Source organism: Lagopus muta, chromosome 3, assembly GCF_023343835.1.
Source record: "Lagopus muta isolate bLagMut1 chromosome 3, bLagMut1 primary, whole genome shotgun sequence".
Classification (NCBI taxonomy): Eukaryota; Metazoa; Chordata; class Aves; order Galliformes; family Phasianidae; genus Lagopus; species Lagopus muta.
The window spans coordinates 79,116,013-79,127,056 of NC_064435.1; the positions used below are offsets into that span (position 1 = coordinate 79,116,013).

Here is an 11,044-nt window from a genome sequence, read left to right on the forward strand (position 1 = left end):
CTCCATTTGGCAGAAGTTTAAGTGACCTTGCTCATGTCTCTACAGTCATGGACTCACATCTGTATGTAGGGACCTCCTTGGGTTCTTACTATTTGTCTAAGCTATTCTTAAAAATATTTTATTGTACATCTGTAAGTAGCAAAGCACTTCTTTCCAGAAGCATGTGGTAAGTAGCTGCTGCAACTTCGATGTGACGTCTGCTTTGGAGTGATGTTGGTTTGTGCCACTGTGGGAACTGAGTGGCATTGCACATTGCAGTAATTTTGATGTACCTTGACAACAGCTCTGAGTTAGAAGAGCTTTACATTTCCAACATGAGCATTTAGATAACAGTTTTAAAGCATTAACTCATTTTTCTTTTTTTTTTTTTAATCCAGTGAGTAGCAGGGCATATTTTTGAATAGTAGATGAAAAGTTTGTAGGTCCTTGTGCCCTACTGATGCTGTGAGAACCCTGAACAGTTCCTCCAGCAGTCTTCATTGAGAAGTGCTCTCGGAGCTGGTTAAAAGTTGCTATTGGCTGGCAGCTGCTAAGAGAAACTTCAGTGAAAGGCATAATAAGGCTCAAAGGAAATGCCAAATGCAACTCCCATTTCCCAGCACTACTCAAAACTAACAATGTTCAAGGTAAAAATACAAAACAAGAGGATTATTTTGAAACTCAAATAAACAGCTGCAGCATGATCTGTAAGTAGCCCTTCTTCTCTTATATGTCTTATGAATTCTGAAACAGTGATTGTAAAGTAATTCCAGCTTTGTTGTTAATAATACGGAAGAAGGAGAATAAATTCAGAATGCGTTTCTGCCTGCAAAATTTCTCCACATCACGTATGACAAAAGCAGGCCAAAAGAAGTGCAGAGATGTCCATGCCAATTCTCTCCAGTGCTGTTTTCTTTAGATTGTGGTGTTCTGAAATTTTGCATCAAATTAAAATCAAAGAACTCCACGTATGTTCAGATCATTACTGTAACTGAAGTGCTCAACAACTCCTATACAACTCCTATAAAGATGTAACTTACCTCTTTAAAATCTCTTGAATTTCTAGCATTTTTGAAAACAAAAGACCTCTGATTCCCAGCATGTTACAAAAATGCCTACATTGGTTAAAAAAAAGTTTGAGTGTTTGCTCATATTGGCATAACTTGTTTTTTCATTTCAGCAGCACTAGCAGTGCAAAGTGTTCTTCACTGGATAGCCTTAACATACAGCACTCTGAGCAAAATGGGGTAATGGACTGGAGAAGGAAAACCTGTATTGTCCAGCAGCACCCAGAGCACTGTACAAACATACTTGACCAGGTGTGTTGCTTTTTCTCTGAAGCAGCGTTTGCAAAGTGAGGAGGTGACTCGGAATTGAGGAGGCTGTTTGCTACATAAGGTTACATGTAGTTTTCAAAGATGCAGAAGATAGGAAAGTTGCTTGTGACTTACTCTGGTTAGAAAATGCCTCGCAATTCTTACTTACCACTGTCTTTTTAAATAAACAGCTTTTATTTGGGCTTATAGCTAAAGTAGCACAATGGGATGTATGTGATCAGAAAAGTCTGATGTTCATTTCTAATTAGACATCCTCTTGTTGTCTGATTGTCGTCAGAGAGAATTTCAGAAGTTCTGAGGAGTTTGTGTTATTGCAAGCAACAAACTTGAAGCTATGTTAACAACTAAACTGTATGCATCCAAGTATAGTGGAGAAGAATAATTGCTTATAAATAAGATGGTAATACTGAAATTGAGGAAAGGAATATTGCTCAGTGTTACATCTGGAAAACCTTTAATGTTAGAATTCCTTAGTAATTACTTAATATTGCTTTTATTCTATGTGCAGACCTTGGCTATTAAATATTGTGTGGGGAGCTGCAACCAAAACCAAACCAACCAAAACCTTATGTCACAAACTAGGTTAATGAACTAAGATTTGCTTTCACAGGTGAAATGGTAGACACTATGAAAGCTTGAAATTTGCAAGTTTGAGGCAAGGAAAATGTGATATACTGTACCAGGAAAAGCTACTTCCCATTTTGAAGAATTGCGCGTAAAGCATAGATAGACATTTTTTGGTCGTAATTTGTATTCCTGTACCAAATAGGAGATATTACCAGCAACTACTAATAGTGTACTTGCAGAAAAATGCAGATGTTGTAATTTTTCTAGTACGTTTGTAGGTGATATTTTGCAGAGTTCAGTTTAGCAGCAATCAAGGCTGAGCACTGGTTTTGACAAGATCTAAAAATAACTTGCTGCTATTTAAAAATAATTTGCCACATGGGTTCCCTCTCCTCCCAGTTAGATAATTCCAGTTGAATCCAAAGGTTCTGTATCTGTTTAAACCTTATCAACTCTGACGAGACAACTTCTTTTCATGGAAGAAGTTGTTAGGGGATATTTGATTAAAAGTGTTGGTTTTTATCCTCAAAAGGAAAGACCTGGAGCTTACTCACAGCAGTTGTTTCTTTGATATCTTCTGAAAAACTGGAAGTGGTAATTTGCTGAGTCCCTGCTGATCATAGCATAAATGAAGATAATTTACATAATTCTGACGGCCTGATTGCACTATGCAAATAGTTGTTTGTGTGACAGCAGTGCCTGTGAGCACACACATTGTGACTCACAGACCTTTAAGTCTAGGAAGTATTTTTTTGTGGAAGAAGTTCTGTCTTTTGACTGACATCCTTGTGTTTCCTGTCTAGCATACAGGGGAAAAACGGAGCTTATCTGCAGTAAGCAAGAAGAAGGGAAAGCCACAGCTGGAAAAGTAGGTTTCCAATGTAACCAGTAATTGAGGGACAAAGTGTAATGCATTCACTCTGATAAACAGAGTGGATAGTCAATTAGATGCTTTGTTTTTTAGTTGGTGAAAGAATAGCTGGCATGCCGCGAGGCTGGTCTGTATAGAATTCCTTCTTGTGTGTTTTGAGAAGAAGTAGCATAAAAAATAGAATGTAATTCTGTGCATTCATTTCCTAAAATACCACTTGTCATTTAGTGAACAGACAAAGAAGTAGGTTCTTAACTGATAAAGAATTGCCTCTTTTTCTCCCTGGTATTTATTATTAAGTTTGAAAGTGTAAAGCTGTGCAGAAAACACTGAAATTCGAGGAAGGTTTGCCAGCAGCCTTTAACATTACTCAGTGGGTGGTAACGTGGTGAAATGTTTTATTGAAGATAATTTGTGCATTAGAGGGCTTTGGAATTTCTTGAACAATCCTGCACCGTGAAAAAGTTTCTGTCTTATTTAATACTCTGCCTGATGCCAATTGGACTTCTTGTCATTCTGATATTCTGTAACCAGATGCTTTTATGCTAGTCTACAGTATTGCTCCATTACCTTTGTCATCCTTCAGGGAAGAGTTTAAAATCAGCTGCACCCTTCTTCTTCCCCCCCTCCCCCCCCCCCCTTTTTTTTTTTTTGAGTGTGTTTTCTTTCAGATCTTCATTCAAAGTGCTTAGTAACACTGCTGGCATTACAATGCCTGGTGTATCACTAGTAACCTTTACCTGTTTATTATCTGCATTTCTCGTTATCCCTATTAAATATATGTTTGTAGCCTGGAATTACTGCCTTTGTTTGCATTTGATTTTCCTACATAGTTGTTTATTTGTGAAATGCATTTGGAAATAAACAAACATGAGAATTATTTACGTAGGGAGAAAGCAAAGAAGGCTGAGTGCCGGCTGAATAACAGGACAAACGGAGTCAGAGTTGCAGCATCACAGCACATCCGTGCAGGGACAGCAAAAGGTAAGGTGCTCCCTCCTGAGCTGATTGTACAATTCAGCTTTACTCGTTCATTCGTGTTGGGCTACTTCTATATGAAACTGAGCAGTCTGAGCGAGTGGAGGCCCAGTGCCATGTCATCAGTGATCTCTTTGCAGCTCAGTGGTTCCTTCTGATGAGGAGTTGGCCCGTGAGGAGCTTTGCAAAAACTGTCTCGTGTGAAATTTTGCTGAACTATAGCGTGTAAAGCAGGCGACTACTGAGCTACCACACAGAGCTGTGCGTGCTGCCCAAACAGGGTTTTCGAGTTTAGGTAATCCAGCAAAAGCCAGAGACTAGGGCAGGACTTCTGTATGTCAATGAGGGATGAACAACACAAATGTCATCTTGTCTTGTTCAATGAGCATCCAAGCTTTATTACCAATTATCAAAAGGCTGCGTTACCCATCAACTTTGCTGGCCTGATGTTTTTGCAACCTAATATGAGGTGCAACCTCATCTCTCTTATACTCAATAGTCACAACAGAAAATTGATAAAGACTGTGCCTTTTGTATACCACCTAATAAGCTGATGTGTTGAAGGCATCTTACGAAATGCCTTGTCTGGCTCTTGTTTCTGCTTGGGGTGCAGTCTTTAAAAAGTTTGCATACTTTATCACCACTTCTCAACTAGAGAGTTGCAGGTAGATGGCACACTGAATTACTGTCGCGTGCTTTATGAGCAGTTTTTGTCATCTAAAAACAGTGTTAAAATCTGAAACTAAGAATTCACTTAACAAGGTTAGTAAAAACAACATAATTTGAAAAAGTAGGTAAGAAATCTACAAGTAGAAAATGAAATGTACAGGACAGCTCTCTGTGTGCATGTCTGATTGGTTGCTGTTCTTGTCATGTAAAGCACACTGAGTGTTTATGACCTGATACATTTCAGAGGCTGTGTAATTTTGTGGGATACACTGGGCAGCTAAAAAGGAGTGTTTTGCCTTAAGAGTTCTGTCCACCTGCAACACACTGACCTACAGATGTGAAACTGCCTGCTTGATAGGAATGGCTACTTAAGGCCACTGCAAGAGGAAACTGCAACCCACAATTACTGGAAGCAATTCAGTCCTCAGGAATTAGCTTTCTACCTGTCTTTGTATGCAAACATCAAAGTGTCATCTGATACAACCTATGGAGAGGTGGTCGGGGGGAAGCGGGGAGCAGGGGGAGGAAATAACATTGCAGTCTGAATCTCTGCCTGGCTTTATATATGGAGACATTGTTTGAAATGTCCTATTTTGAGCCAATAGCTCTTAACTCTTTTTTTCTTCCATTTTCACTTTCTGTTTTTAGCTTGTCAGTCATTTCTTAGTTACTTACAACTTTGAAGACTTGAAACTTTGTGACTGGGACTTTAAGCTTTTTCTTTTCGGTGATAGGAGGTTGGCACGACTGTTCCACATTATGTTAGAAATTCAAAACCCTTGTTCACATAACAAGTATAGGTTTAATCCAGGAAAATGGTTGCAAGAATCAAAAATGAAAACTCTACGGCAACTTTGTAGTAGTTTAACCTAAGCTGTTACATTTGCAACTGTAATAATAAATTAACAATTTATTTTCTTGCAATTACTAATAATACAAATAAATCCTAGCGTTCTTTTTTTGTCCTGAAGTTTTTTTAGCTGAGTTTTTTGGGCAGTGGGGTTTGCTTGACACTAGCATCTGGCCTGCAGACTGTGAGAGCATGCTTCACCTCTTGCTGTGTCTTGCTGCTTCACCTCTGAGGCAGAACTCAAAAGCCAAAGCGTTCTGGCTTACATACTGGACTTTGATAATAGTTTCTAAACCCGCTCTGAAATGCAGTTTCCAGCAAATGAGTTTCCCATGATTCCTTTTGAAATCTAGAAGGCGCAATTGTACACAGAAATACTTATTTTTGTTTTTAGATCTGAATTTGGACACTGGATCTGGTCACGATACGTGTGGAGAAACATCATCTGAAAGTTACAGTTCTCCTTCTAGTCCACGACACGATGGGAGGGAAAGCTTTGACAGTGAAGAAGAAAAAGACAGAGGTTGGATTTTTGGAGAGTGTGCATGAACCTTGTATAGTCCTTGATTAATCTCTTTCTTGTATTAATTTTAATTAGTTTCTCATTTTATTACCTGCTTTTATTTAACTAGCCATAGATGATGTTTTACGTAGTGAGTTTTGTGACTGTGTGGATTGAGGGCTTCTAGCAAATAGCAGAAGCTGTTTGAGTTTTAGATCACTATGCAGAGCTATGTTGTACATGATATCCCGTTTTTCTGACTTTGGCAGTGTCTTGAGAAATTGCAGCAGTACAGCAAAGAACGTTATATATTAAGTTATAAGACTATGCCAGCGTGTCTGAGAGGTCTTTCTCTTTGTATTGACTGTTTAATTTGTCACTCCTTCCAAATTTGAGCAAACTTTATCAACGTCTTTCTAGGTAGATACAAATTCCTAATTTGGCCTGTTTGCTGCTGTTCACATTTGCAGATGTACCCAAGTCAAAGGCACAGCTAGCTGAAACCAGGGCGCTAGCCAGGCATTTTGATTTAGACGAATGATAGAGATTGACCTAGCTTGGTCTGGATGACTGAAAACAATCTCAAAGTTAGTTTAATTCAGAAAGACATAATTATCTTTTATGTCCTCAAATTCATTAAGTTTTATATGGGTAAGTTAGTCCAGGGTGAGACTTACTATAGTTTCAGATTCATTCTTCTGACTGACAAACGCTGCTTTCTCCACAGACACGGACAGCAATTCTGAGGACTCTGGAAATCAAAATGCAGCCAGGTTCACAGGCTACAGTGCTGTCAGTTCCTCAAACATGAACAAATCGTCTGCTCAGATCTCTTCAGCGAATAACGAAAACGGAAGCCTTTCGGAAGATCCTTTGAACGCAAAGTTTCAACACATCTCCTTCATGCCTGCCTTACACTGTGTGATGCACAGCACTGCCCAAAAGCCTGAAGCGGTCGTCCCGCCCCCCATACCCGCAGATGGGAAGACGATGGGAATGCTCGTTACCACGCCTGTTGCTGTCTCACCGGTGAGAGAGTCCGCAAATTCACCTCCTGGTGGAATGGGCCCAGTGACTTCTGGCGAGCCTGAGAAACGCCTTGAGCTGATGGCTTCCCCTTTGCCAGTCCCATCCACTTTTCTCCCGCATTCTGTCCAGCCTGGTAGCCCTGCTTTGCATTTGGCAATACACAGATTGAAAATGCCCTCTCCACAGGGATCGTCGGAAAGTTGCACGGTTAATGGACCACAGCAGCCGACAGGAAACTTAAGTATTGGATCACCAAATACTGCCTTTATCCCAGTCCACAATCCAGGTAGTTTCCCAGGATCCCCAGTTCCTACTACAGATCCCATCACAAAACCCGCATCCCAGGTGGTAGGACTGAATCAAATGGTGCCTCACATTGAGGGAAACCCAGGAGCAATCCCTCAGCCTACCAATCTGAAGGTAGTTCTTCCAGCAGCTGGTCTCTCCACAGCAGCACCGCCACCTCCACCAGCTTCGTACGCTTTGCCAGGCAGTCCTCATGCTACCAGCGTGTTGCCCAACCAGAACACAAACGTGCTGAACACTGTAGCAGCTTCCTCACCACCTCAGTCAGCTGGTTTAGGTGTTGGTCAGATCCAGTCCTCCGTTCCTCCTGCAATTCCTACGCACACGCCAGGCCCTGCCCCTAGCCCGAGCCCCGCTTTAACACACAGCACTGCACAGAGCGACAGCACATCCTACATAAACGCTGTTGGAAATAATAACACTAACGGGACAATGTTACCTCCACAGCAGCTGGGATCTGGTCCTTGTGGTTCTTGTGGACGTAGGTGTAGCTGTGGGACCAATGGAAGCCTTCAGATTAATAGCTATTTTTATCATAACCCACTTCATGGACAAGTCTACAGAGTTCCATCTTTCTTCACTCTGCCATCACTTTGCAATGGCAGCTACCTCAATCAAGCACATCAAAGCAATGGAACGCAACTTCCTTTCTTCCTGCCTCAGTCTCCGTATGCAAACGGGCTTATGCATGACCCAGTAATGGGGAGCCAAGCCAACTATGGTATGCAGCAGATGGCAGGATTTGGGAGGTTCTATCCCGTATATCCAGCACCTAACGTAGTTGCCAACACAAATGGGTCAGGACCCAAGAAGAATGGGAACGTTTCATGTTACAATTGTGGTGTAAGTGGACACTATGCGCAGGACTGTAAGCAGTCATCCATGGAGGCCAGTCAACAAGGTAATCATGATAACTCCCAGCGGACTTGCTTTTGAGTTTAGCAGTTCCTCTTTACCTAACTGAATGTGCTGTTTCTGGTCTTGCAGAAAGGTGTGCGTGCGTGTGTATGTTTTGTGTAAATGGTTGTGCATTAGTGACCTGCTCTAAAGCTTCAAAGTATCTTATCTCTGCTTGAAATTTCTGTAGAACAGCGCAAGGCAAAAGGATTCACAGCGCGAAGCAGAAAATGAGCATGATTCAGAGCTGGGATCTCCAACTCTATCTGTTCTAAATTGTCGTTCTTTTCGCTCATTTGTTTTTGGTATTACGTTTGAGGTTTGCATGTCGTTTCAATTTTTCCATTTCTGGTCAGTGTTTTCTAGAGGGAAATCATTGGCAAAAAGCAGAGAAAATACAGAAGAATTCAAAAAAATGAACTGGCCGTTAAATAATTCAACTTTTCTGAAGCTTACCTTTGCACAACCAGCCATCCTCTATGCCCCATCATGAAATACACAAATGAAATATGCTTGAACTTCTCAGGCAAGTTACAGCAAAAAGGCAGAAACCAATTGGAATTAGAAGCCGAAGGAATGGCTGCAGTCCTGCGTGCCGTTTCTTCCTCCATGCAAAAACAAACAAACAAAAAACCCAGGAAACTCAGCGTTCAGATGGAATGTAAACTATTTCTCATTCTTGGCCTGTGTCCATTCTGACTTGACTTGTCTGGTCAGACAGGAACAGGAAAGACTAGCCATGATGGGGTCTCCTTCTCTTTGTATTTTTCCAACAGAGGTAAAATCTGGTATCTGCTGTCTATCTATTTTTTTAAAGCGATGCTTTTAGTGAGCGGTTGAAAGGAAATAGTGTAAGATCTTAGGACCTACTTTAAACGGACTGGAGGATGATAGTGCCTTTTGAAGAGCATGTCCATTTTGATACCTTGTAGTGGTTTTGTAATCCATTTTAATTGTAAGCAGTGACTTAGTAGTTCTCTTTCCTGTTTTAGGCACTTACAGACTGAGATACGCACCTCCCCCTCCCCCTTCCAATGATACCTTGGATTCTGCAGACTGAAACAAGTAAACATTGCCTACTTAAACTGAAGCTTGGGGAATTGGGGGAAGGTGTGTGTGGGAGGTGGGGGGTGGTCTTGTGTTTTGGGACATTCCCAGTTTTATATTCTTTTGGAGTTTTTCATTGCTGTCGCACCTCTTCCGTACATGAGAAGAAAGCTGAGTCCCTGGTCTCCTCCTGGTTCTACAAAAGGCTTGCGTAGTGCATGTAATTCAGACACACAGCCAAACAATCAGAAAGAGCATTCGAACCATGCTTTTGCACTGAAGACTTGAGACATGTGCAATGTTTACTGCATCTAAAAAAAAGTCTCTGACCTCTGACATCACTGATGGAGCAGCCATATGGTGAAAGAAGAAAGTTGGTCACGTTCCCCACCACAATCTTCTTCCTCCCCTTCCCTGTTCTCTTTATGCTGCTGTTTCGTTTTCTTTTCCCTGTTTGTCCACGTGGATTTGTTGGGCTTGCATGAGTGTTTAGCGCAGTTCATACAGACCCTGCCCGTACTCCAAATTAACGCTCGTGAATTGAGGGGAGATGCTCAGACGTCCCGTTAGGAGGGCCCAAAGGAACACGCCGTTGTGGATGTGTGCTGTAGCTGGCAGTAGTACATATACGCAGCTCTTGAGAGTCCCAGATAAATTACAATACGTAGAGCAGGAAGTGACTGAAGCTGTGTGGACTTGAACAGATTTTTAAAGGTAAACAAGCTTAAATTCACAGGTTTTTCTCCCTTTGTAGCTTTTTAGCCTGTATGTTCGGCAAAAAAAGGTGAAAAACTGGTATGAATGTTGTACTCAGTGTGTTTGCATTTGTAATGGAAGTTGACGGCATTTTTTTCCTTTTCTAAAGCTATTCTACATCGTGTCAACACAGAATGAACATTACTTGATCGAACATTTTTTTTCCTAAACTATTACAGTGTTGCATTGTACTTAGAATGTAAATGTTTTCTTTCAAACTGAACGAAAGCTATGGTTTTTACAAAATAGTCAGGTATTAGCATTAGGACCTGTCTACCAAATAGCAAAGTCACTATTTTATAACAATCTACCACTATGCGTAATTACGGTATAATGTGAAAGACTGAAATGAGTGTTAAGATGGTATTAATCATGTCAGTATCATGAGTAAGTAAGTTTAATGCTGCTGTATTTTTTATTTTATTTTTAAAAGCCAATATATGTACTAAATTGCTTCCAGGTAATATTTGATTTCCTGAAGTGCACTGAGGTTATCTGGAAGATGAGTGTATTTTTTGACTGCTGCATTCAACACCGATGAACAACTACCACTGTATATCCATAGGGTTTGGCATTCCTCACAGTTCATGGCAGAAATCTTTTTTTCTTAATCTAAGAGTTGGTGTCCAGTAGAGGGACGAGATAAAAATCAATCCTTGGTTCAGCCGTCTCATAAATTGCTAAACAAACAAGAAACTTGAAGAAAAAAGCTTGATGATTACATTTCTTCATAGGTAGCATTTATATTTATAGCACCAGTGTACATTTTGGAACTTTTTTCTCGGAGGGGGGGCTGGGAGGGAGGTAGATGAAAGCTTTAATTTAAAAAAAAAGAAAAAAAAAAGAAAAAAAAAAAAGTTTAAGTAGTAAATGAAAATTATTTTGATTAAAATTTTTATTTGATCTGGGTATTTTTGGACCACTTGAAACGAATGAACTGCGTTTGAGTTGAAGTGAGGGTGTTAAACCACCAATGGACTTGTATTGTGAATTACCTGCCAGTTGTACTTTATGGAACTTATTTTATGATTTAAAATACTGTACTGTAAATAGGAGGTATGTTACCTTCTCTTTATTTGTATGTTTACCATATACTTTGATATTTGAAATGTACTGGAAAGGTCACTTATATTTCTAGAAGAGATTGGATTTTATGCAACCTTTTTCCTTGACTTAACAGCAATAAAAAAAGAAAAAAAGTACCTGCGTGCAAGCACTGTCCTTTATACTGAGAACAACAAAATGAAAGCCCTAGG

The 11,044-nt window shown here is 40.3% G+C and overlaps 1 protein-coding gene across 2 annotated transcripts in view; it reads left to right on the top strand.

Annotated features, from left to right (window-relative positions):
• Nucleotides 1–10,984, top strand: part of ZCCHC2 (zinc finger CCHC-type containing 2) — a 41,558-nt gene extending 30,574 nt beyond the window's left edge. The window contains exons 9-14 of one of the 2 annotated variants that reach the window (XM_048939281.1): nucleotides 1,160–1,298; nucleotides 2,687–2,751; nucleotides 3,644–3,738; nucleotides 5,646–5,774; nucleotides 6,481–7,989; nucleotides 8,978–10,984. In XM_048939281.1, coding sequence (XP_048795238.1) covers nucleotides 1,160–1,298; nucleotides 2,687–2,751; nucleotides 3,644–3,738; nucleotides 5,646–5,774; nucleotides 6,481–7,989; nucleotides 8,978–9,045 — 2,005 coding nt within the window. In that variant the 3' untranslated portion in view covers nucleotides 9,046–10,984. The remainder of the gene's footprint in view (nucleotides 1–1,159; nucleotides 1,299–2,686; nucleotides 2,752–3,643; nucleotides 3,739–5,645; nucleotides 5,775–6,480; nucleotides 7,990–8,977) is intronic. The other variant, XM_048939283.1, reaches the window with a different exon arrangement.
• The last annotated feature ends 60 nt before the right edge of the window (nucleotides 10,985–11,044 follow it).